Raw genomic sequence first — 27,378 nt, forward strand, 5'->3', positions numbered from 1 at the left:
TCAGAACACACGATTCCATGAGCAGGCCGGCGAAAGGCACCCAACTCTCATTCATCTGTTTGTTCAACCAGTGTCTGCTGACTGCATCCTAGGTGCCTGTTGTGGGGAGGATCGATGTCGGCAGAAAAGGTCCCCCTGCCTTCCCACCGCTCAGACAGGGAGGCAGAAACAGCCCAGAAGGATCAGCCAGAGGGCAAGCCTTTAAGCCCAGAGGTAGACCTGTGAAAGAACTGGAGGTAGAAGTCAAGGGCAGGGTGGCAGGAGTCAGGGCTAGTGGCTACAGTGACAGGCAGGGTGGCTCGGGTCAAGGACAGGGTGGTTGGGGTCAAGGGCAGGGTGGCTGGGGTCAAGGGCAGACGGCTAACTTTAAAGGAAGGCCCAGGGGCGGCCATGCGAGGCAGCTGGGTTTATGCTAAGGGGATGGAGAAGCATGCAGGGCTTCAAGGCGGGGGTGTCGGTTCCTGTTACTGTTCTAAAGAGGACCACTCTGGCTGCGGGATGGAGCATGGGAGGGGCTGGGAAGCAAGCCCGGTAGGAAGCTGAGGCAGTCTTCTAGGAGAGCGACCCAGAGTGGTGACAGTAGGGGCAGGAGGATGACCCACTCCAGAACGGGTCTCTGAGGCGCCCTGTGGCGGCTTCCGGCTTGAGCCAGTCGCTCAGCGTGTGGACGACAGGATAGGGGCTGGGAGGGCCGAGTTCACACGTGGACCCGCCACGCTGGACGTCGCAGGTGAGGATGCGGGGACAGAGGGAAAGGAAGCGGTGGGCACACCTGGGAACTGTCAGCACACAGAACCTGACAGTTCTGCTCTGATGATTTTGACAGAAAAGAGCAAGTGAGCAAAAAAAAAAAAGAAAACCTGAGTTGAGTGCAGCCCGCAAAGCATTCAAGAATGGCACACATCACTCAGAGGGCATGGGGCAAGCCACCACGGTCCCACCAGCTCTGAAGAAACATCCCATTTTTGAAAGCAGAAAGATCTCGAAGCTTGCTACAGGTAAACTGAGAACGCTGGCGAGGGTAGCCACGCAAACAGCTCTGAAGCCAGTTATCGAGGTTCTGAGATCCTCCCGGGGCCTCCAGGTTAATTTTTTTGGGGGGAGGGGAGATAAGCCCTGAGCTAACATCTGCCACCAATCCTCCTCTTTTTGCTGAGGAAGACTGGCCCTGAGCTAACATCCGTGCCCATCTTCCTCTATTTTATGTGTGGGATGCCTGCCACGGCATGGCTTGCCAAGCGGTGCCATGACCGCACCCGGGATCCGAACCGGTGAACCCCAGGCCACTGAAGTGGAATGTGCTAACTTAACCACTGCGCCACCAGGCCGGTTCCCCCAGGTTAATTCTTAATCCTTTCACCCAGCAAAGGCTTCGGAGTAAACAGGAGGCAGAGCTGTGCACGGCACGCATCTTGGCAGATGAAATGATGAGACCGGCTACCCTCTCAATGATTTACAAGATCTGTCAAGGGCTTTATGCAGAACGTGAAGGGATTATTAATGGCCATAGATTAAACAGCAATATAGTGTTTGCAGCCAATTTTCTCCAAAGGTTTGTTTGCTTAGGAACCTGACTTCTGCCAGACAGAGGCAGGCAGACTGAGATTTATAGTCTAAGCGACTTACGGTCACTTTCCAAGAGTAAACAGCCTTGTCAGAACTCTCTGAACTTAACTAAGGATTTATTTGTTTTGATTGATTCAGACTAAGAACCAAATGAAAGAGTCCTGAACGCCCCCAAAATGGACAATTTGGTTTTCTAGTTTCGCAGCAGCCACCACAGCGGTCCTCAGCCAGCCTCTCGCTCTTCCAGCCATACGCGAGGCCTTGCGAACAGGACACGAGCTCGAACGGCTCCCTGTGCAACTCTAACGAGCGAAAATTCCACCACGATCCTGGCAGCCAGAGCCTCGTGCTTAAAAATATTTATATTTTGTAACCCCGCCTCCTGCAGCCATCAGGGAAATGCAAATCAGAACTCCGGCAAAAACCCAGTTCACTCCCACCAGGATGGACGATCCAGTGCTGGCAAGGATGTGGGGAAACCAGAACCCTCAGGCACTGAAGGTGGAGAGGAAAATGGTACAGGCCCTGGGCAAAACAGTCTGGCAATCACTCATAAGGTTATGCACAGAGTTACCACATGACCCAGCTATCCCACTCCTGGGCGTCTGCCCTAAAGAAGTGAAACCATATGTCCACACAAAACCATGGAGGCGGATGTTAACAGCAGAATTATTCATAACCACCAGAATGTGGAAACAACCCAAATGGCCTTACACTGAGGAATGGGTAAATAAAAGGTGGTCTCTCCATATAACAGAACGTTCTTCGGCAATAAAAAGGAATTAAGCCCTGACACCGGCTACGACGTGGGTGAACCTTGAAAACATTCTGCTAAATGAAAGAAGCCAGACACAGAAGGCCACCCATTGAATGCTCCATGTACTTGAAACGCCCACAACAGGCCAACCCACAGAGACAAAAAGCAGAGTAGTGGCTGCCGAGGGCTGGGGGTGATGCCCAAGGAGAGGAGGTTTTCTGTTCGGGGTGACAAAAATGTTCCAAAGTTGACTGCAAACTCCTCCTTTCTCCCCGAGTACGCCCACCCTAGTGTCCATTCACACTGACTCCTGCGAACAATTCTTACCTCGTGGCATTATGAAATTACTGCTAAATTTTTTGGGGGTGGCCTAAGGTATTTCAAAAGAGCTGTTATCTTTTAGCAATACATATTGAAATCTTTACCAATGTAATTTTATCTTTTATGGGCTTCGCTTCAAAATCATGGTGGGGGCCTGGGGCACGGATGGACAGAGGTATGAACTGGCCAGGTGTGAGAACTGGGAAAGCTGGCCAGTGGGTCCGTTATGCTAGTCTCTCTTCTCCTGCATAAGTCTGTGATCTTTTCTAGTCGTTTCTTTTCTTTTCTTTTTTTTTTTAAAGATTGGCACCTGGGCTAACAACTGTTGCCAATCTTCCTTTTTTTTTTTTTCTGCTTTATCTTTCCGGGTCCCCCCCGTACAAAGTTGTATATCTTAGTTGCAGGTCCTTCTAGTTGTGGGATGTGGGACACTGCCTCAACGTGGCCTGACGAGCGGTGCCAGTCCGCGCCCAGGATCTGAACCCTGGGCAGCCGCAGCGGAGCGTGTGAACTTAACCACTCGGCCACGGAGCCAGCCCCTCTAGACGTTTCTTAAAATACGTTTAATGAAATAAACACATGTCTGCTGAAGCCGGTGCGAAATCTCAGGCTTGCAGAGCAACTCTCGAAGCTCCCCAGACCCTTCAAGGGCTCCTCTGTGGCCGCCTTCTGGGGAGCACACACATCTCACCCGTCAGCCACACAGATCCGCAATCAAGCATCAGCCGAGAGACAGCCAGGCCCCACAGCCCGCATGGAGAGAAGATCAAATCAGGAGGGGCAGAGGTCTCCAGGGTCGTTGCCGTCCACAACCCTGCCCTGGCACTCATCCACGGGGTCCGCAGCATAGAAACACCTGCTGGACCCACCCACCTCCATCTGGTGCAGTAAGAAAAGAGGGGGAGCAAGGCGGCCTGTCGGTCACACACCCTCTGCCCCGTAGCACCCTCGAAGGGACAGTCACCTCTGCACTGGCACAGAGCACGCACGCCCAGCGCCTACCTTACCCCCAGGAGTGTGTGGCTGCAACCTGACCACACTGCCCTGCCTGTCCCACCTCCCAGCCGCCCTGAAACAGCCACCAGAGTAAGTGATGAAGACACGCCTACCATTGTTCCCCAAAGGCCGGCCTGCAGGGGTCCTAACGTCTCTAAACCTGGGGACCTTTTCCATCAAAGGGAAAGTCAGAGGATAAAGCCATTCGCCCCACCCCGCTCCCCACGGCCCGAAAGGATGGCGTGCTCCCAGACCAGAGTTTGAGCAAACATGGTGAGAATGGTCAGATTTCCTGCTTTGACTGACACATCTCCCCACCAGAAAGCCAACCTGTCCCTCAGGTTGCGACACCTGCTCCAGGAAATCAGGTAAGCTGTCCCCCCACCCCTGCCCCGGTGCTTGCATAAGTGCCTGGAGCTGACCCAGGCCTGGGGCCACCCAGGGGTGCCCTGCCCACAGCGGGCCGACCACACCTGCCTCGTGAACAAACAGCCGCCAGGTGAAGCACCTGGGCTGGGTAGCAGGGGAAGGGGGACCTGCTCCAGGTGGAAGGCAGCCAGCCCTTACTAGGTTCACAGACAGTCAGGGATCACGAGGGCTTCACAAGAGCCCCAGCGAACTTTACTGGGTTAAACACATGCCAAGGCTGTCGTCTGTCTGAAACGGTTTAAATCATGAGATACTGCAAACACAGAAGAGCAGAGAACAGCACCGACGTGCCCCTCCTGGAATGAACAGATAGTCCTATTTTCCCATCTTGACTTGACTGCCCCGTCCCCAAGGCTCCCGTCCCGGCTTGGCCTCCCTGGAGTCCTGGGGCACACCCGCCAGGATGGGCATGCTTGTCTGGTCACTCTGTCATCGCAGCTGGGAACACCAACACACTGAGAGGACAGCCTTGGGGCCACGTGGCAGGCCAGGGCTGTGTGTGGATGGATCCAGGCCACCGACACTGGGCAGCCTCTCCTCTGGATCCCCTCGGCCTTCCGGGATGGCAGCAAAGGGCAGGGCCGGGCCGCAAGGGTCAGGCGAGCAGGCGCCCCTGCCCCGCAAGGCCCCCCGGGGCTGGAGGGGGGCTCTGCTATGTCCTACCCATGGCGTACAACAAAACCGTTGCTCTCCGTGCGCCGGCCCCACCTCCAGTTTCTTCTTCCTCCTGGAGAAGGTCACCAGGCACGTGGACGGTCTTATCAATTTATCAGCTGCTGCCACAGCCCCTCTCTGGCTTCTGAGCTGGGGGTCACCGTTCCTCTTCCGGTCCCTCTGCACCCACAGGGCCTGCCCAAAGCCTTAACTGCTACCTGCGCACACAAGACTCGATGTTTCAGGCTCGTCTCCACCGAGGCCAAGACGAGCCAACGGAAAATGAATCCCGCCATCTTTGCCACCCCCTCTCCACCACCTCTCCTCCTGTAACACGGCCACTGCCCGCCACGCCTGGGCACGGACAGGCTAAGGATTCCTCACCCTCGTGCTGGGTACCGGCACCAGAACCTGCTGATTTAGAAAGGTATGCTGGCCCCCGTCCCAGTACCACCTGGGCACCCATCTACCTAGGCAGAGAGAGGCGACTTCCCCCGGGACTACGTGTACGCGGCATGACCGCTGGGACCCGCCAGCACAGCAGAGCATGCACCTGCGCCCCAAGCTCTCGGATGGATGGCCAGAGGAGAGGACACACGTACTGGCAGGAAAAGCAGAGAAGAGAAGGGGAGAGAAAGGATGCAAAGAAGAAATGAGAAGAGAAAATAGAGACGGATGCAAAGGGAGCTGAACTCTCTCTTCTGTCATTCACCGTCCCCTCAAATCATCATTGAGCGACTCCTGGAGACCCTTGGGGAGAGAACTCTAAACTGGACAAAACAGTGACAGCAGAAGCACCGTGTGGGAACAGGCTGGCTGCTCCTCCCCCAGAAGGGCTGGCTGGGTGATGAGAGAAAGCCCCTCGGGGACAGACAGCTCACAGGTAAACTGGAGGTGGCTACTGGTAGCAGCACCCACCCAGCTGCTGGGGCGATGTCCAGAAAGTCATGCAACGTGCTGAAGACAGGAGCCCCCCCTGTCTGAGATCTGGGACGTCGAGGGGCTGCAGATCCGTCTATTCTCCCCGGCTGTAGGAAACCACCTCCGGCTGCGCCAGGGGGAGCGTGCCCCCCAAGAGCCGCAGCTGACAGAGAGCTCACCAACCTCCCAGCCTGGAACCCCCCCTGGGATGCAGAAGCGCCCAGGCTGAGCGTGGGAAGCACACCATGGTGCTGCTTTAGAAACCGTGAGGGCCACTAACAGAGAGAGATTCTCCAAGGTCCGCAGCAGAACACTTAAGCATCTTATGCTAATCGGCTCTCGGAAAAACGCAGGGACCCAGAACAAGACGTTCCAACTGAGAACGACGACCTATTTATCACAATTTGCAAAAATTCACACCTCTGGTCTCTTACGTGGCTGTTCTCCGGGTCACCTCGGCCTCAGCCAGGCCCACCAGCCATGACCATCTGCCTGCTAACTCAACTCACAGCTGGGAGGCCTTCTGGTCTTTTCGATTTCTATCTCCTCCGTGCTTCACATCTAGCTTTAAGCTCCCCTGTCCCAGGGGCCCACCTTTGAACACACATTCCCAAAGCACACGCACAGTTCCACCGGTTCCTTGTAGCAATTGTGCCTGCACTTGCCGCCATATGACTTTCACTTGTAAGTTATTCGCTTACCCTCCCAAACTAAGCTGTAAGCTTCTCAGGGACATGAATCCGTGTTTAATTCTCTGAATCGAAGCATGGGGCCCACTGACAGTTCTGCAATGCCGAATGTCAAGTGAACAATGTGGGGGGGCGGCGACGTTGCAGCATCTCCTTCAATTTTGCTAAGATAACCTTAATTATAATAACTTTGCCCAATGCCTCCTCCGCAAATCCTTAGCCCATAAGTTGGGCTGTACTTTTTCAAACGTGTTCACATTGCCCTCTTTCTCCACAATCAATTCCTTTTAACCAAAAACCTTTCACCTCGGAGGTAAGTGACCTGCGCGTCATAACACTGGCCACGTCATCAGGGAGCCACTCGTAAGAGGGGTCCCGTTCCCCTCAAGGAGAAGACCCTGTCCTCTCGCCAACAGGGGCCGCACTGCCCTCCTGCAGTGCGGTACCCCCCCCCATCCCTCCCGGCCACCCAGGTTTGGCGACAGGTGGCAGGCTAAGGAGAGGAGATGAAAGGTCATCATGACACAAAGAGCAGCGCAGCTTTCAAAACAAGCCCTGGGGGGAAACTGAGATGTGGAAATCACTTCCATAATATACAACAAACAATAAAGCTTGCCATGTGACAGCAGACTAAAACGGTCTTTAGGGCAACCAAGATATGGAACCAAATTACGTGCCTGTAAGAAGTCTCTCACCATAGGCTTGAAATCAATAGATAAGTAGAGAGATCCGTAGGTGAGCAGGTAGATACACGTGTAGGTAGGTGGGTGGGGAGACAGACAGACGGATACATAAGGCGCACAGATGAATGTCTGTGCTACTAACAACCAAGGTACAAACTCTTCCTCCCACCAGTCTCTGGCATATGCCCGACAATGTGATCCGGATTTCACCTTCATTAACCCATTTCATTTCCACTAGAACCCTAGGAAACGGGGACTATTGCTATCTCCATTTACTGATGAGAAGACCAAGGCTTGGATGTCAAGGAATTTGCCCCAAGGTCACAGCCTGCAAACAGCAGAGCTGGGGGCCAGCCCCAGCTCCAACTCGGCACTCACGTTCTTACTTATCAAGTGAAGTGGTTAAGTATTCGGCAAAAAGTTCCACTTAAGATTCCTACAGTTGCATCACAGATGTAAAATTAGGTCACCCCGTTGTAACCAAAAGGATGTGACTGCTGCCGGCAATAAAACTATAGTAACTACAAACACGACGGGTGCCAACTCTAAAATTATTCGCGCGACCCAGTCTTCCCGCCAGAATTGCACAATTCAGTCGCATACAGGAGCTGGCCCTGCCCGCTATTAAAATGCAGCCACCAGTGGCCCATCTCATCTAGCGGTCAACAACTGTGCTCGAAATCCTCTGAGAAAAGGGCGCCCGCAGGAAGGCACAGCTTAGCGCAGCTGGACTAGCAGGCAGGGTCTCCAGGAGCACAGGCTGGAGCTGTCATCGGGGAGAAAGAGCGAGTCTGGATGACAGCGGGGCGCCGCTCCTGGAAAAAGTCTGGAGTGAAGACACCGCAGCAGGCAGAGAATGTGCAGCAGCATCTTTAGCGGAGGGTGAAAAAGTTATCTTATCATCTACAACATACTCTTCCAGTCTGGTGACCAACACCTGGGAGAGTGCTGCTTGGCTAAACAAAGCCAGTGTTGTTCTTCAGGACTGGCTCCACCTTGGGGAAACCACATTTCCGCCATGAGTGACTATCAAGGTGGCACCCAGGCTGGCCTCAGCGCTGCCATCCCGGGAACTGAAAGGAAAGCATTAGGAAAGTTCCGGAAGGGCATCACCAGCCCAGGGGTTTCCCTGAGACCTGCATGTGCGGCAAGGTTCCTGACTCTTCTCAGGTCCCCCACTGTGCTTTGGCACTTAGTATTCCTGCCATTATGCTGCTGGTTCGGGTGAGAACTTCAGTGCAGGCAAAACTTGGCAAGAACGGGAAGCAGAAACAGCTCCTCTCCACCCCCGCGAGGCACACACCCTCTTTGTCCGAGCCACATCCTTACTCACTTGCAGACGTGATTCTCTGTAATTGTGCTCTTTTTCAGCACAATTGTGTGTTTCGCCAGTAAGCATGTATGCAAATACAAATTACTATTTCCCTAACCTCAGGAGGCACCTTAGAAGTGAAACTGTGCCAGTCAAAACTCACTTTATGGGGCCGGCCCAGTGGCACAGCGGTTAAGTGCACGCGTTCCACTTCGACCGGGGTTCGCCAGTTTGGATCCCAGGTGCGGACGTGGCACCACTTGGCAAAAGCCATGTTATGGTAGGCGTCCTACATATAAATTAGAGGAAGATGGGCATGGATGTTAGCTCAGGGCCAGTCTTCCTCAGCAAAAAGAGGAGGATTGGTGGCAGATGTTAGCTCAGGGCTACTCTTCCTCAAAAAAAAAAAGAAAAACTCACTTGTGTTTCTGCGAGGGCTTCACGTACAAGAAAAGCACAGGAACCTTCATTTACGAAGGGCTGGATCTTGAATGCATGACTGCGCATTCAATCTTTGCATGATTGAAACCGGCCCACGGCGAACTTCATGCGGTGAAGTCTATCGTAACAAACCATTCAGGTGTACAGGGTCAATGTGCTCAGTCAAGGCAGGTCATTCAGTGAATTCTGAAGCATTACACTTTTCTTCTACAGCTTGCAAAAAACAACACAGCTTCTGCCTACCCAGGTACTGTAAAAATAAAGCAAATTCAAATGTCACCCTTACAGCGCACCACGTCAACAAGTAATGGCTAATAGATAAATACAGAGAAATGCGATCCTAGCAAGAAAAAGAACTGGGGGAAAGGTCATTGAGGGTCAGATTTTTGCAAAGAAAATACAGAACGTCTTGGCAGGCCCCGATTAGCTGCACTATCTATTCTGGTGTTTTCTCTGGACGCGGTCCCAGAAGGACCTGCCTCCAGGGAACAAGCAAGGACTGCTGGGAGACGCATGCATCCACCCCAGAGATCCCGGACCCTTCCCTCGTACCAGGATGCTGTTCCCACAGACGTTCCTAAAACCACGGGTGGGTGCCCTGTATCTCCCACGCACGCTCTTCACCTTTGCAGCCAGAAGTGCAAATGAGCTCGTCAAACCACACATTCCAATTCGGGGACTGCCGAACCCACTCGTCCCCATAAAACCCACCTGCAGCCACGGCAGTGTTTGTCAGAACCTCTATTCGTTTCACACCCTCAAAACTATTCTCACATCTGGCCTCTTGCTGGATCCTCCTAAAACCCCTGTGAGGCAGAACAGACATCAGAGACACCGCCTTACAAAAGAGGAAATGGAGACCCAGAAATGTGCCCGGTGGATTCAGCCCAATGACATCCAGCAGGCGCGGAGGTGATGGGAACACACAGGCCCGCGGCCTGCGCCGTGTCTGAGAAGCAGCCTGGAAAAGGGAGGGAGCACAAGCTTTGCAGAACACAGATCCGGGTTCGAATTCCAGCTCTGCCGCTTTCTCAGACGTGTGCAAGGCCTTGAGCAAATGTCACCAGCTTTTGTAGGACCTGTTTCCCGGCAGATAAAGTATGCACGATACCCGGCCCTCACGTCAATTGAAGGAGAGCGCATGACAGGCCCCACAAAGCGGCACGGCTTTATTTAACACAGGAACACGTTCTTTTTACCCTCCCAACCTCAGCCACCTGCTGCCAGATGGTCCTCCAAGAACGTGGGTCTCCATCCTTCCTCTTTCCACTGCCCCTCGCCAGCATCTGATACCCTGGCCAGTTGTCTCTGACACTTAACTCTCAGCAGCGTGGCTGACTTATTTTGAACATACCTTATTGTGCCTCACATCGCACAACAGGGTCTGTTTGAAAAACCAAAACTCTGCGCGTTAGATCTTTTTAAGGACCATAGAGCTGACACTCGGGAAAAACCAGTGATAAATGCATAATTTTATAAATGAAGAATTATTCCACAGAAAGCAACGTTTGAGTTGGAGCATATGACAATTTCTCAAAAGCAAGGTTATTTTGTGCTTGCTTTTAATACATGTTATTTTTAACAGAAAAGGAGAATTCTAAAGAGAGAATTAATCTCTTAACTTGACCCCTCAGACACCCAATGACTCTCTCCTCATGGAGCATACCCCTTACCAAGGTGTCATAACACAACGTGCTGGGGCTGGCCCGGCAGCGCAGCGGTTAAGTGCACATGTTCCGCTTCGGTGGCCCAGGGTTCGCTGGTTCGGATCCTGGGTGTGGACACGGCACCGCTTGGCAAAAGCCATGCCGTGGTAGGCGTCCCACGTATAAAGTAGAGGCAGATGGGTACGGATGTTAGCTCAGGGCCAGTCCTCCTCAGCAAAAAGAGGACTGGTAGCACTTAGCTCAGGGCTAATCTTCCTCAAAAAGATAAAAAATAACACAACGTGCTGAATGCTGTGCTGGGGATCAAGAGCCATGGAAGAGGAAGGCAGGACTGGTGGGAGAAGGGGCCACTGACCCCTTGACCTGGGGAAGGAATGAGCTTGCCGGTGTCCACTCCAGAAGTCCTTGACCACAGCTATAAGGTGAAGCAAGGTGCACAGAGAGGAAGGACCCAGCAGCTCCCTCTGCTCCGTGCTTCCTTCCCAGGAACTCCCCATGCCCCGAAGGACCCCCCCACCCCCACCCCAAAGCAGCAGCAGTCCAGGCGAGAAAGGGCGTTCAAACTTCCTGTTGCTCATTCAACAGACATCCGAATGCCTACTCCAGCTCACAGAAATGGGAAGGAAGGTGAGTTTAAGAGCCATTTAGGAAGCAGAAGTAGCCAGTGAGGCTTAGGGGACAGCTGGGAAGAATCTAGATTTAGTTTCCTGGGATGGGTGCCGTATCAAGAGTATGGAAGGGGTGGCCCGGTGGCGCAGCGGTTAAGTTCGCATATTCCACTTCTTGGCGGCCCGGGGTTTGCCGGTTCAGATCCCGGGTGTGGACATGGCACTGCTTGGCAAAAGCCATGCTGTGGGAGGCGTCCCACATATAAAGTAGAGAAAGACGGGCACGGATGTCAGCTCAGGGCCAGTCTTCCTCAGCAAAAAGAGGAGGATTGGCAGTAGTCAGCTCACAGCTAATCTTCCTCAAAAAAAAAAAAAAAAAGGGTATGGAAGATCCCTTTTTAGGCAAAGAACTCGGAGTCCTCCAATGGGTTGATCATTCTTGGGAAGCAGAAGAGCAGCCGCCCTATTTCCCGACCCTCCACAGGGCGACTACCTTACTCTACACCCTGGAGACGCAAACCTCACTTGGCAGCACAACTTCTTTCAATTATTAACTTCCAAGAACATTCCTGGGCGTAAAAACAACCCACATAGGGGCTGGCCCCGTGGCCGAGTGGTTAAGTTCCCGTGCTCCGCCGCAGGCGGCCCAGTGTTTCGTTGGTTCGAATCCTGGGTGTGGACACAGCACTGCTCATCAAACCATGGTGAGGCAGCGTCCCACATGCCACAACTAGAAGGACCCACAACCAAGAATATACAACTACGTGCTGGGGGGCTTTGGGGAGAAAAAGGAAAAAATAAAATCTTTAAAAAACAAACAAACAAACAAACAACCCACACAAAAGTAAAGGGGGGATTTTCCACAGAACTGAGGCTCCCGGGGACCTTAGCCAGAAAGGTCAAGTTGGTCTCAGCCCAGGACCAGCGGAAAACCTAACGTCCACCTGATGTTTGCTAGCAGTAAAAGGTGAAGTTCATCAACCGGAAACAAAATAATCGGAAATCAACAAGCACAAAACATCCCTTACAGATTCTTTTTAAAACATGCCCTGTTCATCCTAGGCTATTTCTAGAACCATCGAAGAAGCTACTAATAGTGCTGGCTTCGGCAGAGGGAAACTGAGTGAGGAGGTCACCTCTGCACCCCTGTATGCACTCTCCCCCCGTTTCCGTTTGCACCATGCGCCTGTATTATTGGGGAACAGAAAAGTCCTCGCAGGAAAGGCTCAAGACTGGCTCAAGCCATTCAAAGAACGTTAGAGGCCCCGTGCAAGCATGAGACACGGAATCTCCGAAACACACAAGCCTGAACCACAATTCTATTCTGAAAAGCACCAATTCTTCTGGAATTCAATTTCAGGCTTCCACCGGCAGCACAGCTCTGGCCTGCCAATAACCACCATGCAGAGAGACTAAACACTTTTTCCAACAAAGGAAAAAAGGCACCGGATCAAACTGCAGAAGCAGCCCCGGAAAGGGTGCGCGTTCTTGCCCTCCCACCTCCGCGCCGCCTTTCGACTTCAGGCTGCGTCTTTTCATTGTTCGCTCGGAACTCCTCCTGTCCCCTGGGCCACCGCCAGCAACTGCGGCCGGCACGCCCCGCCCCCGCCCCCGCCCCGCCCCCGCCCCGCGCCTCCCCCCGCGGGCGTCACGTGACGCCCGAGAAAAGTAGGGGAAAGGTTACGGCGAGCCCCGACCCCGGCCTGGCGCGTCCCAGGCGCTCAGATCCTGTTCCACCGGCAGTGCCCGGAGAGACCTTCCGGAGCGAGCTGGCGCGTCGCCGGCCCTGCCACCCCGGCGTCAGCGGGCGAAACGCGGTGCCTGTTCCTGGGGAAGGCCGAGCCCTGCGTGGCCAACCTTGGGGACACTTAAGAGCAGAGGGCGCCTGAGGACATTCCACGCCAGGAACGCGGCACTGCGCCCCCGCGAGCCCAGAGCGCGTCTGGAAAGGGCTCGCTGCGCAGCCCGAGGAAGCATTAACGGTGTTTCTATGAATGGGCAGGCGAGGCCGGGGTTGCCCAAGCGCGGGCTCGGGCCCCAGGGCTCCCCGGAGACTGAGGCGTGACCGCTTGGTGACCGCGGGGTCGGGGCCAAGGGCGGCAGGGACGCCAGGTTCTCCTCTTCGCCTCCGCTTGTTTTCAGTACAAACTCGAAAAGTTATTTTGGCCTGGGCGTGATGCTGATGGCTGCCACTCGGATGCACACACGCGCACTCCTAAAGATGGCCCTTTTTGCTGTCTGATTCCATCAGCTGTTCAGATGGAGTTCAACGTGCAAGGTCAGGTCTAGCAACATTTCCTTGGAAGGAAACCGGTCATTTAGGTGCGAGAAGAGCCCCCCCGGGCACACCGAAGCCAAACCACCCAAAACCCTGCCTCTCGATGCTGCATTCAGTTCCCACCAGACACCATGGTCCCAGATGACTTAGCTAGGCACTCCTTCACCTCAACGATAAGCATATCAGCAACAGTAATGTCCTTATACTTACGCCCCACTCAGTGCGAGTCACCTTAAATACTTTGGGGTGGGGGAGGGGGGATGCTGGCTGGCGTCAATCCAAGACCAGCGAGTTCGGCCATTTTTTATTCATTTGGTTTGTGGTTCACGAGGAAAGAAACACGCTTGAATATCTGGACTGACCAGAAACAGGACGCCTGTGCAAGAAAATTGTGTAACAAAATACAAAGTCTGTCCCGAGTTGGGAGTATTAACCTGGTTAATTACTTGGGATTTTTTTTAACTCCTGGAGTGAAAAAAGGAAACCGGCCCTCATCTTTGTCCCCTTCGGCTGTAAGGAAAGCCAGCCCCCGATTTACATTACAAACACGCTGACCCACGGCCCTTCCGAAGAAAACGAAAGAACTGGCTGTCGGCTCGCCGAGGGAGTTGGGTCAGGGGATGCCCGCGTCGGTGCCCCGGCCGCTCGGACGACCTGACCGCGCCGTCCAGACTCGCACACCAAGTTCGCCCGGATTTGGTCACATGACGCCCCCCACCCCCACACCCCCTCCGGCGCCGCAGCTCCGTGGCCCGGCGCGACCTTGGGCGGACTCTCCGCGCCCACCTGCCCTGATGAGCGCCGCACCGGGGCATGGGGAGCGCTCGCCAGAAGAGACCCCGGGCCGGCACCCCCATCCGGTCCACGGCGGGCGCTCGGACCGCGCCAGGAGTCTCCACGCCAAGGGCGTGTCCGGACCGCAGCACTGCGGGGGCAGGCGCGGGGAGGGGTCCGCGGCGCCCCGCGGAGTCCCGACGGCCGAGCGTCCCTCTGGCTCCCGCATGGGACTCGCCTGCGGGCTGACCGACTCTCGGACTGACCCCTAGACCCAATACTGCAGAGCGGGGTAAGATGAAGAGGAAAGAGAGCCGGCGGCCCTAGTGGCCCCAGGCCGGAGGCGTCCTGCCAAGGCAGGAGAGCCAAGCATCCCCGCAGCTCCCGCACTGTACCTGTTCGCGCGCCGACTGACTCTGCGGCGGACCCCCAGGCCCGATCCACTCCTGGGAAGTGGGGATGAGATGGGGCGGGGAAGGGAGCCGGTACTCCTACAGGCCCCGGGCCCGGGGCGTCCTGCCAAATCCAGAGGGTTGAGCATCCCTTCCCACTGCCGCACTGGACCCGGCCGCGGGCAGACCGACCTCCGGGCGGACCCCCCACCCAACCCACTGCGGGGGGTCAGGATTCCCCATCCCCTCCGTTTCGGGCTCTCTCCCAACTCCGCCGTCCGAGGGGGCTGCTGCGGGTGCCCCTCGGAACCCCCGCCTCGGCAGCCCCCGCGCCCCTCCCGCCCCGGAGCCCGCCGCAGCCCGCAGGGCGCGCCCCCCTTCCTCCCCGCGGCGCGCGGCCTCGCCCCGGCCTTACGGAGTCGGCGGACGGACGCGCGGCGGCGGCGGCGGCGGCGGCGGAGTGAGCGAGCGGCGGGCGGGCGCCGGGGGTGGGCGGCCCGCGGGCGAGGCCGGGTGCACCGGCCGCCGGGCGCCGCCGATTGGCTGAGGCGCGCGGGGCTAGGACGCGGGCGGTGACTCGGGGCGCGCAGCGGGACTTGGGGGGGGGGGACCGGGGCGGGGCAGGGGACCGGGGGCGGGGCGGCGGGGCGGGGCCCCCGGGGAGCGTGTCAGGTGCGGAGACCGGCTGGCGCGCGTGGACGCCGCCGCCGCCTCCGTCGGGATGGAGCCTAGGGCGCGATTCCTCACCATCCTGTTTCCCCATCCGAGACATGGGCCACCTCGTTAGGGCCGGGCTCGTCCGAGCGCTCGGCGAGGTGCTGACCTGGGTCACACTCGCCCTTGAGCGGCGTTAACCCCTTACAGTTCCCACGGCCCCCCTGGGCGGAGAAAGGGTCCCTAACGTGCCCAGGACCACACAGCTGAGAGGATGGATGTGACACTGGGCCCAGGGCGACTCCACATCAGACCTCGTCCCCCTGTGACAGCTGATGCGATCCGGAGGCCAACACGCTAATGGCAGTTCCGGGTGCCTTTCTGAGCCGCCTCCTCGTCTAACTGGGGTAAAAATGCCCCTTTTTCGGAGCTTTGGCAGATGTCGTGGACTAATTAAGCAGGCGCCTAAGGCATAGGAGGTGTCAGGGAAGGAATGGCTGGAGGTGGGGACCGCCGAGAGACCCATGTGCCAGTCGCCGGGCTCCGGAGAGGGGCCGGAGTGGAAACTGCTCAGGCGCCCATCCCGGGGGTCTAGTCCTGGGGGGCTCGGGGGCAGAGCGACCGGTGCGCTTCCAGCCGGGGGAGCCGCCCCTCCCCTCTCTTTGCCCGAAATTCTCCCCAGGCCGGGGCTGGCGGCCCTGCATACAGCAGGTGCTCCATAAATGCACCCATTTTATGAACAAGCACCCGGATCTCCTAAAGGTCAGTCGCTCCTTTCGGCGACGGAAACTCCGTGCTGGCATCTGGCTTTCTGTCGGTATCAGTCGGTGGCGGCGCAGAAGGATTCGGAAGAGAAAATGAAAGCTCCCTCTTGTTCCCGCCCCCACCCCTGCCGCTACTGCTACGCTTAAATGTCGGTGCACACTCTCCAGGCTGCCTTAGATGAAGTCACAGGCCCCGTGTCAAGAGTGACCGGCCGGTATCACTCTCATTTTCACTCGGCGGATGTGGTGGGCAGAGTTCCCTCTGGAGGCCCAGAGATGACCTCGTCTTTCACAGCAGTTAACCGCCCTATGGACACGGGCACCCCTTTTTGGCCATCGCAGGTACAAATAAAGCTGCATTGGCCGTCGACGTGGGTCTTTGAGCCCCTGTTTCTCTCTGCAGATACCTCGAAGTGAAGCGACCTGTTCATAGGACAGGCTTGTGTGACATTTTGGTGCCACCTGCCAAGCTGCCCTCTGGGAAAGCTTACTAGTGTCCACTCCCCCGGGCGCCTAGGAGTGCAGCCTTGTCTCCAGGAGCTCACCCACGCTGGCTGTCATCTCGGTTCTTTTCATCTTTCACAATCCTAAAAGGCGGGGAGAGGTTGCTCCATATTTGATTTGCATTTCTTTTTTTCAAGGTATGCTTTTTTTTTTTTGAGAGGAAGATTGGCCCATCTTCCTTTTTTTTTTTTTTTTTTTTTCTCCCCAAAGACCCGGTACATAGTTGTATATCTCAGTTGTAAGTCTCTCTAGTTCTTCTGTGTGGGATGCCACCGCAGCATGGCTTGATGAGCAGTGGGTAGGTCCATGCCCAGGGTCCCAACCTGGGAACCCGCTGCAGCTACGGGAAACGGAGCCCGCCAATTTAACCACTTGGCCACCAGGCTGGCCCCCCTAATTTGCATTTATTTAAGGTGAGGAGTTGGAGATTTGTTCTCCTGCTGGCTTCTGTCTGGCCCAAGAGTGATCCCAGGCCCTTCGAAACCCAAGAAGGCAGGGGGGCTGGCCCAGCGGCTCCACTGCACCTGCCCTGGCCGCTCCAGTGTCACCTGCGCGTGGCCTTCCTGTGCTTCAGAAGCTGCCTTGTCCCCCTTACCTCAAATGCCCTGCTCTCCTCTCCCTGGAACCCCAGCAGGTCCCTACTGCAGCATCACTTTCCCTTCCTCCCTAGGTGCCCCGTCCTGTGCCCCGCTGGGATTGGCCCACGCCCAGTCTGTTCTCAGGGTCTTGTGGCCTTGACCATGCACTCCTCCGGCGTGCCGCCTCGGTGCCACCTGCAGGCCAGGCGGGGCAGGGGCGGGGACCGTGAGGTCCGAGGGAGCCCCGGGTGCTGCGCCTTGCCCGCCCCCCCCACCCCCCCCCCCGTACCCCGTGGCCCTGCTCTCTGCGGCGGTGCTGAGCCCACGCCCACCAGCCGCGCAAGGGGGGCCCCATTCCACGCCCATGCTCTGCGCCCGGACTGCCCTCCCCGGGCGGCCTGGCAGCGGCTTTTAATAAACAGCCAGGAACTGAACCCCTGGGGAGCTGGGGCCCGGGCGATCTTGAGTTCCCTCGGGGCCAAAAATAGCCCCGAGTCTGCCTCCCAAGCAGGAGTAATCTTTCTCAAGCTCTGTTTTTTTTCAAATTTTCCCCAGTTTGAATCGAACATACTGTAGCAGCTGCCTATTGTGGCTATAAGGACAGCTTTATAAAAAAAATGCATGTCATGTTTTTATTATCACTAAGATATTTCCTTTTACTTTATTTTATTTATTTATTTATTTTGAGGAAGATTAGCCCTGAGCTAAGATCTGCTGCCAATCCTCCTCTTTTTGCTGAGGAAGACTGGCCCTGAGCTAACATCCGTGCCCATCTTCCTCTACTTTATATCTGGGACGCCTACCACAGCATGGCTTGACAAGCCCTGCCGTGTCCACACCCGGGATCCGAACTGGCGGACCCTGGGCCGCTGAAGCGGAACGTGTGCACTTAACCGCTGCACCACCGAGCCGGCCCCAGGAGATTTCCTTTTTAACTCTAAAAATACCTTTTTATGGAAAAATTCAAACCTGTAAGAAATTAATGAGAATAGTATAGTAAAGCCCTATGTAACCAAAACTCAGGTCCAACAACGATCAAGCTGGAGCCCGGTGTTCGTCCATGCCCCTGCCCGAGTCATCTCTTTAAAGCAAATCCAGAAATCCTGTTGTTTTGTCCACAAGTTCCTGAGTAAGAATATCTAAAAGATACAGATTCTTTTTTAAAAACATAACCACAATACCATTGTCCAACCTCAAATAGAGGAACAATTGTAAGGCAAACTTGTAAAGCCTGTCAGTCTGCCAGGAGGGCAGCCGAGTCCTGCTCTGGCCCCAGCCTGGTTTCTTGCTGGCAGCTGCCAGCACGTTCTGATCCAGACCCGCCTGAGATTTCTTTGGAACTCAGCTCCCGCTTCCCATAGGAAACAATGTTGTCATCTCGGGGTTCTGAACCTGTCTCCTCTCCACGGCCTTGAGCCCCTCTGAACTTGAACCTTGAGCTCCTGTGGGCGTTGCGTAAACAGCGGCAGTTCCACGTGAGGGTGGTGACAATATTTGCTCGGCCGGCATCACCGGGGTTTGGTGAGGACAAAATGAGGTAAGGCAAGCAAACCCAGCTTAACACAGGGGAACAATACGCCAGAGCAAGGAATGCACAGCAGCAACGAAAATGTATTTTTAACTGAATAGGCTTGCCCTGAACCCAGGAACCCTACACCTGGGTGTACACAGAGAGATGAGAGCTTGTCACGCAAAGACGCGTACGGGAATGTTGGCAGGAGATTCGCTCAAATTGACAAAAATCCGTAAACAATCCAAATGTGCACCAACAGTACAATAGGTAGAGAAATTGTGGTTTCTCCATACAGTGGAATAATAAGCAGCAAGAAAAAAAGACCAGGGGCTGGCCCCGTGGCCGAGTGGTTAAGTTCGCGCGCTCCGCTGCAGGCGGCCCAGTGTTTCGTTGGTTCGAATCCTGGGCGCGGACATGGCACTGCTCATCAGACCACGCTGAGGCAGCGTCCCACATGCCACAACTAGAAGAACCCACAACGAAGAATACACAACTATGTACCGGGGGGCTTTGGGGAGAAAAAGGAAAAAATAAAATCTTTAAAAAAAAAAAAAAAAAAAAAAAAAGAAAAAAAGACCAAACTACTGACGCACGCAACGTGGGTGAATCTTACAGATCTTAGGTCAAGCAAAAGAAAGTCAGACACACACACACAATATATACACTGAGTATAATTGCAATGACATAAGTGAGGCATCTTAACGACAGGGATGGACATTGACTGCGAAACGCATGAGGGAACCTGCAGGGGGCTCAGTGGGGTGACGTGAAAATGCATCTCGCTGTGTGCCTCAGATTATGCATTTTATGCTCTTTGCTACCTGGACGGTAGGCCTCAATTGTAAAACTTAGGGTGGTGAACATGATGTCATCTACACAGGAATCGAAATATAATGATGTACACCTGAGATTTATATAATGTTATAAACCAATGTTACTGCAATAAAAAATAAATAAAATTAAAAATTAAAAGAGGGGCCAGCTCAGTGGCATAGTGGTTAGGTTCACACACTCTGCTTTGGTGGCCCAGGGTTCGAATGTTCGGATCCTGGGCATGGAACCTACACACCGCTCATCAAGCCATGCTGTGCTGGCATCTCACATACAAAATAGATGAAGATTGGCACAGTTGTTAGCTCAGGGCCAATCTTCTCCACCAAAAAAAAATTAAGGATTTAGAGGTGAGTGGGGCATTGACTGTTGGTGGCAAGAGTGAGGTCATCGAGGTCGTCCATCATGAAAGAAAGACCTGATGACCCGTTTTAGGCCACAAGGAAGGTCAGCAGAGCTCCACCCCCCCGGGGAGGCATCAAGTAAAGCAGCACGAGCACAGCCTGGGAGTGGGGATGCCTGCTGCCGGCCCGGGTCTGCCTCTGGTTGGCTGCGTGGCTGCCTCACTCCTCCACCCGGGCCTCAGTTTCCCCACTGAAAAAAAAGTGAGACTTTGGGCTCAGGCACCAAGGAGCAACCTTTTCACTGCCATATTTTATTTCTCTGGAGAAGCAGTAATTCTAGCTTCTCAGGAGTGTGCACGCCAGAGCCGGACGGCCTGGGTTCAAATCCTGACTCTGCCACTTACCAGCCAAGTGATTTTAACCCCTCTGTGCCTCGGTTTCCTCATCTGTAAAATGGGGAGAGTAACAGAAGCTGCCTTGGAGAGTTTTAAGGAAGATGACATGAGTAACAGATGGCAAGCACCTGGAACATTCCCTGGTACACAGTAGGCGCCACATAAGCGTTGGCCGTGATTATTATTTTCTTCCCCTTTGTGGAGCCCATGTTTTTTAAAAGCCTTTGTTTGTAAACAGCTCATGTGATGAAAGAATAACTTATTTCCTTGTTTATTAATGAGAACCGTGGGCACAGTTGGCAGCTGGAGCTTACGATTAGCATGAGGTGCGTTCATCCCTTCACGGGATGCTGGTCCCTAAGTACAGGCACGGCAGAGCCCCGGCGACTGCAGCCAAGAGCCAACCAGCTGGACCTTTTGATCCGTACAGGTTCACTTCAGACAAATGGGGAACCTATTTAAGGCTTTCTGAAAAGGTCAGAATAGTTCAAAGGTCGCCATTACGACCTCCTCAGATCCCAGTCATCTCTGAGGCCCCCACTAGCCCAGCCCACCTGGAGAGTGCGCACTTCTTGGCGTGGCCAGAGCAGCGTGCGGGGCGCAGAGCGGGTGACGTCTCAGTGGGTGCTCTTTGAGATCGGCGTCTCCACAGGCCTACAGCCAGCGCCAGACCAGCCTGGACACTGGGACCTCAGAGACGGGGAAGAGGTGACACTCCTGTACTCCTTTTCGCAGACGCCTGAATATGCAAACGAGAGCATTGGCAGCAGCCTTCTGGTCAAGATGCAGATTCTTCCCCTTTGGAGGAGAAGGAGACAAGCAGGTAATGCCTTGAGTCCATCGTTTTCAAGCTTTGGGGGGGGGGGGGGGTGATCGCTGACCCTTTGAAAACCTGACGACGGCTACAAACCCTTTCCCCAGAAAAATGCACACACACACAAACGGTGCTAAATAATTTCACTCACGGACCTTCCAAAGCTCACTGAGAGACTCCTGACACAGAGGTTAGGAAAAATTATCCGGAACTTGGAAATAAGGCAAAGGATGTCGGAACGTCCTTTCACTGGCTCATTGTCCAACAGGCCCATCCAAGGATTAGCTCATTCTCCGGGAAGAGACCTTGGCCAGGCCTCAGACTCTATGAAGTTCTGTGTTAACTGGTCATTTTTGTCCAACAGAAACGCAAAGGATTTCTGTCGGCAGGAAAAAAGTATTCCCCAAAATTAAGGTTTGATTGCCCTGTAGGATATTAACCAGTTTCGTATCTACTTAGGAAAAACTCAGATTTTGTCTACCTTCTGTGTAGGGAAAACCCCAGATCTTCCCTACTGTGTGTTTCTTCCCCGTGTCCTTTTCCCCCAGTTTGAATCGAACATACTGTAGCAGCTGCCTATTGTGGCTATAGGACAGCTTTATAAAAAAAAATGCGTCATGTTTTTATTATCACTAAGATATTTCCTTTTATTTTATTTTATTTATTTATTTATTTTGAGGAAGATTAGCCCTGAGCTAAGATCTGCTGCCAATCCTCCTCTTTTTGCTGAGGAAGACTGGCCCTGAGCTAACATCCGTGCCCATCTTCCTCTACTTTATATGTGGGTCGCCTGCCATAGCATGGCGTGCCAAGAGATGCCATGTCCACATCCAGGATCCGAACCAGCGAACCCCGGGCTGCTGAATCGGAACATGTGCACTTAACTGCTGCACCACTGGGCCGGCCCCAGGAGATTTCCTTTTTAACTCTAAAAATATCTTTTTCATATCCTTTGATAAACTGGTAAACGTAAGGAAGTGTCTCCCTCAGTTCTGAGAGCTGCTCTGGCAAATTAATGGACCTCAAGGAGGGGGCCGTGGGCACCTCTGATCTACAGCTGGTTGGTGAGAAGCAGAGGGCCCTGAGCCTGGTGTCTAAAGGGGTGGGGGCCGTCTCGTGGGCTCTGACGCCACCTCCGGGTGGGCAGCCTCAGGATCCAGTTGAATTCTTGGATGCCCTGTCGGTGTCCGAGAATTGCTCTTTCGTTTGGAGGAGAAACCTCCACCCGTTTGAGGACCGCAAGTGTTGTCCCCCAGGAGGAGAACTTTGATGGATTTTCTTATTTGAGTTTAGTATATATCTTTTTAATTACATCTGAGGAAGTCACTGTAATCCTTTGACCAAGTAGTGCTTCTGAATCCAGCTCTGGTCTTACCCATATCCATCCATTTGTTCATTCACTCATTCATTCGGCATATATGCACTGAGCACCCACTACGTGCCAGTACTGTCCTAGGTACTGGGACTCCGCAGTGACAGAGCCTTTAGGTCAAGCCCTGTCCACAGGAGCCCTCGTTCTGGTGGGAGAGGCAGGCAAGAAACAAATGCCCTTTCATGTGAAAAGAAAGGGCAAAGGAGAAAAACAAAACAGGGGTGGGACAGAGTGTGCATGGCCTATGTCAGGCTGGTTGGCGGCTGGGGCATCGGTGCAATAGACCATAAGCTGCTAAGGGTGAGGGCCCTTGTAACCAGCACCTGATACATCACAGGGTCTCAGAAATGTTAGCTGAATGATTGACTGAGGATTGAGTAATGGATGGATGGATGGATGCATGGATGGATGGATGGGTGGATGGATGGTTGGATGGATGGGTGGGTGGATGGATGGATGGGTGAGTGGATGGGTGGTTATATGTATGTATGTATGGATGGATGAGTGAATGAGTGGGTGGATGGGTGGGTGGATGGATGGATGGGTGAGTGGATGGGTGGTTGTATGGATGGATGGATGGATGGATGAGTGGGTGGGTGGGTGGGTGGATGGATGGATGGCTGGTTGGCTGGATGGATGGATGGGTGGATGTGTGGGTGTATGTATATATGTACTTATGGATGGATGGGTGTTTTATGGATATATGCATGGATGGATAGATGGATGGATGGATGGATGGATGAGTGGATGGATGGGTGGATGGGTGGATGGGTGTATGCATGGATGGATGGATAGATGGATGAGTGGATGGATGGATGGATGGATGAATGGATGGATGGATGGATGAGTGGATGGATGGGTGGATGGGTGGATGGGTGGATGGGTGCATGCATGGATGGATGGATGGATGGATGGATGGATGAGTGGATGGATGGATGGATGGATGGGTGGTTGTATGGATGTATGGATGTATGGATGGATGTATGGATGGATGGATGAGTGGATGAGTGAGTGGATGGATGGATGGATGAATGGATGGGTGGATGGGTGAATGGGTGGGTGGGTGGATGGGTGGATGGGTGAATGGGTGGGTGGGTGGATGGGTGAATGGGTGGGTGGGTGGGTGGATGGGTGAATGGGTGGGTGGGTGGATGGGTGGATGGGTGAAAGGGTGGGTGGGTGGGTGGATGGGTGGGTGAATGGGTGGGTGGATGGGTGAATGGGTGGGTGGGTGGATGGGTGAATGGGTGGGTGGGTGGAGGGCCCTCCAGGCTTAGCTCCCTTACATCTCTCATCTAGTCCTTCCTTTCGAGGCCCTCACCCCATCTCAAATTCTCCTGCAGGAATCTCTAAACAATCCTGTCTGTCCTTCTTCATAGAGTGGGGACCTGAAATCGGCCACCCCAAGATATGTCTCTTTGGCATCAGGATTATTTGAGGCTGATTGCTTTTGATAAACTGGGACAGGGAAGGAGGAATGGAACTTGCCCTTTGTTAGGACACATTTACATTTGTAAGGTGAATCTCTACCTGTAAAAGGTGCCTCCCTCTCTGTACCAGGAAGAAGAAAGGAGATGACCTTCTCTCTAGAAACTCTTAATCAATACCAAAGGCAAGGACTTAAAATCTGCATTTTATTGTGCTAGTCTGGTAACCTCCTGTAACTGACTTCCCTCCCCCTCCCAACATTGGCATCTCCTTAAAGATTAAGCATCTTTCTTTAGGCTGGGAACCGACTGCAGCTCTCATCTGTGACCCCCCAGCCCGAGGTAACACACCTGCCACCCTGCGGCGCTCACTGAGACAGCAGACCTATCTGCCGTTTCCATCAAGCGCTGTGCTGACAGAGCAGCCTCGTGACTATTGTAAAAGGGACTTTTCAATCATATGTGAAACGCCCCGTTTGGGGGCTATATAACCACTCTGTGCACCCTACTTCTTCAGTGCCCTTTCTTCCTTCGGGAAGAAAGGCCCCGGGCCATGGTTCCTCATAAAGCTTTGTTTAATTTTCTCTTGCTATTCTGTCTCATGTGAATTTAATTCGTTCTCCAGCCAGACGAACCCCCATTTGGGGAGAAGAAATGTCCTCCTCCCCTACAATAGTGTGCCTGAGGTCACCTTCCACGTCTCAACAACTGTGACGCATCCTGTGGCCTCAGGCACACCTAGCTATATAATTTGCCAGATCCAGCACAAAAGGAAAATGTAGAGATGCTTGTTCAAAAACTATTAAGAATTTCAAGACAGTGACAAGTGAGCGTTCAATCCACCACAGGGCTGTCTGGGTGCTGGCTCTGGGCCACTGTGTGGGTTGCACACCCATGAAGCCAGTCCTGTCTCCAGGGCAGGCCCGCAAGACCCTTCAAGATCTGGACCCAAAGGACCACCCCAGCCTGTGTTTACCACCTCAACGAACTCTGTGCTCCTTCCTCTCAAGACCTCGCCCCGCTTCCCACCTCTGGGCGCCTGTTCTCTTCCCGATGCCCGGGCACCTCATGTCTTTGTTCCCAGCCGTGGGCTGGCTGCCAGGAAGGGAGATGGGGTAAACCAGACCCAGCCCTGACGCTCCCGAGAAGATGCTCGGAGGGTATCTGCGTTCTGGCTCCTCTGTGGCCCCGCCCAGCGGTGAGGCCCAGAGCAGGTAAATTTTCTTCTGTTGCAAAATGGGCAGTAAGGAGGATGCTGCCAAGTCCACATGGGGCCCTCCCTCTGTAAAAGTCTCCTAACATATGACTCATGGATACCATTAAATCCATCCTTTTAAAGTGTAAAGTTCAGTGGTTTTTACTATATCCACAAGGTTGTGCAACCATCACCACAATCTAATTCCAGAACATTTCCCAAAACATTTTCTCCTGAAAGAAACCCTATTCCCATCAGTTGCACCACCCCCCCCCCCCCCCCCCCCGCACTCCCAGCCCCTGGCAACCACTATCTCCTTTCCTTTTCTATAGATTTGCCTTTAATGGACATTTCATACAAATGAAATCCTCTCATATGTGGCCTTTCGGGTCTGGCTTCTTTCACTTCGCATTATGTTCTCAAATTTCATCCACGTTGGAGCGAGTATCAGGCCTTCATTCCTTTTTACGGCTGAATACTATTCCATTGTCCGGATACACCCCATTTTGTTTGTTTATTTATCCGTTGATGGATGCCCACGGCTCTTTCACACACCAGCTGCCAGTCCACCTGGGACCACGCTGACATTGACCCTGCACTACAGCCGCAGGGCTGTCCTTTCCCACTTGAAAAGTTCCCACTCAGCCTCCAAAGTCCAACTCAGACACCACCTGCTCCAAGAAGGCTACCCGGATTTCCCGAAACAGACTGATCATCGGTTCCTCAGGGCCCTCCCACGGGGCCTGGTTCCAGGACACCAGGCCTCTTCTAAGCTCTGAGGCCCCTCCCCCGGCCCTTTGCAGAGCTGGAACTTCCGAGGCCCTGGGCTTGGCCCCCCCCACCCCGCCAAAACTTTGGTGGAACGGAAAAGAGGGAAAGTGGCTGGGCGCTCACTGGCCACCAGATAAGCTAATTGTTTCCTTGAGGTCACTTGCTTTGGATGAGAGGAGAGAAGAGCCGAGAAACTTCCAGGGGGTGGAGTAGGGTGGGGAGGAGGAAGTGACAGGCCCCAGCGGCAGTGGCGTGGAGGGAATGGGGTGTGAGCGGGAGCCGGCGGTGGCAGGAGGCAGTTTCACTTCCTCGGCTGGGGCCAAGGGCGCGGTCAAGGTCCAGGGCAGGTCAAGGTCCTCGCGCAGCCGCGGATGCTGCCCCCTGGGGGCAGTTGGCGGCGGGTGGGGAGGGGGCGCCTGGATGCCCCGTTTGCTCGCCAGGGTGCCCCCTAGACCCCTTCTTTCACGCACGAGGAGGACCTGGATCTGAAAGGGGGAGGCGGTCGTCACTGCGCCCCGGGGCAGGGGTCAGTCGGGGTCAGCCGGAGGGCGGGAGGGAGTGCTCAGGACGATCGCGGCTGGTCAAGGTCATCCGGCCCCGCGCGCGCGGGGGCAGAGTTAGACCGCGGGAGGGACCGGCCGTGCGCGGCGCTCCAGCCCCGATCCGCATCGCCGCGGGGGTGTGAAATCGCCCGCTGGCCGATCCGGGGCCACGAGTGGGGAGGGTGGGGGCGGCAGCGTGAACCCCGCAGGACACTGCACCCGGCCCGGGGGGCGCCCCGAGCCGGCCCAGGAGCCCAGAGCGCGCCCCCTGCGCCCCTCCGCGCGCGGAGCGAGCGCTCCCTTGTCGCCACGTCTGCCCCTCGGGGTGCCCTCGTCTACACTGCAGCCAGCCGGATGGATCCGCCCGCGCCGCGGCCCAGCGCCCCCAGGGGCTGGAGCGGGAGTCGGCTTCCGGGGCTGGCTGTTCCGGCCCCGCTTGTTAAACCTGCCAATTACACACTCAAGGTGTTTTCCTTGTGGAAGAACTGAACGCTGAGCCACAAAACAAAAAGCTCTCAAAATTGTCTGAAGTCTCACCCCCTGATAACATCGGGCAGCGCTTCTCTTCGCTCTTCTGTGCCGGTTTGTGTGTATCTTTTCGCGCTCATTTCGTGCGTATTTGCAGAATGGAAGCCATATGGGAATAAGCGTTTCCATTCTCTTTTTCTTCATTTAACGTTATTCATTTTTCCCAGGGAATAAACGGGAATAAATGGAAACTGGCCGGAAGCCCCCTGGTCACCTTCTTCCTCCCCGCCCCCATCCAGGTCCGCTCTCCAGAAGTACCCGGGGCTGTCAGTCGGCTGTATACGCTTCCAGACATTTTTACATTTTTTTACATTTTTTACATATATATATATATATCCAGAAACACATAGTTTTATTTTAGGGAGCGCTCTTACATCCATCAGATTGCGTTCTGTGTGTAATTTTGGAATTTGCTCTTTCTTCTCCCACTCAGTATATTCTGGAAGTCACTTGGTCTACCTCCTTCCTAACCGCTTTAGGATACTGCCTAGTTTGAAAGCACTTTCATTTATTTCAAGCATCCTCTGTTGTTTTTAGTTTGTTTCCAGTTTCTCTCCTCATCCACTGCCCCGAATGTTTCTCCAGCACCTGCTGTGTGCAGGCTTCTTGTAGCTTCCAGAAGTACAACCTTGAACAATTTAGAGGCCAGGCCCCCCGG

The 27,378-nt window shown here is 54.4% G+C and overlaps 1 protein-coding gene and 1 long non-coding RNA gene across 5 annotated transcripts in view; one reads left to right on the forward strand and one right to left on the reverse strand.

Annotated features, from left to right (window-relative positions):
* The window catches only part of CPT1A (carnitine palmitoyltransferase 1A), a 63,373-nt gene extending 48,263 nt beyond the window's left edge, over positions 1-15,110 (reverse strand). The window contains exons 1-2 of one of the 4 annotated variants that reach the window (XM_070565729.1): positions 14,904-15,033; positions 8,749-9,019 (exon numbers count right to left, since the gene is read on the reverse strand). In XM_070565729.1, the coding sequence (XP_070421830.1) occupies positions 8,749-8,798 (50 nt within the window). In that variant the 5' untranslated portion in view covers positions 8,799-9,019; positions 14,904-15,033. Of the gene's footprint in view, positions 1-8,748; positions 9,020-12,544; positions 12,641-14,491; positions 14,820-14,903 lie in introns of those variants that run through there. The other 3 variants (XM_070565730.1, XM_070565732.1, XM_070565731.1) reach the window with 3 other exon arrangements.
* On the forward strand, positions 14,261-25,029 carry LOC139074532 (uncharacterized). Its single transcript, XR_011524213.1, has 3 exons — positions 14,261-14,388; positions 20,807-20,894; positions 23,982-25,029. It is a non-coding gene; the product is annotated as an uncharacterized lncRNA (long non-coding RNA).
* The last annotated feature ends 2,349 nt before the right edge of the window (positions 25,030-27,378 follow it).

This window comes from Equus przewalskii, chromosome 11 (genome assembly GCF_037783145.1).
Source record: "Equus przewalskii isolate Varuska chromosome 11, EquPr2, whole genome shotgun sequence".
Lineage (NCBI taxonomy): Eukaryota > Metazoa > Chordata > Mammalia > Perissodactyla > Equidae > Equus > Equus przewalskii.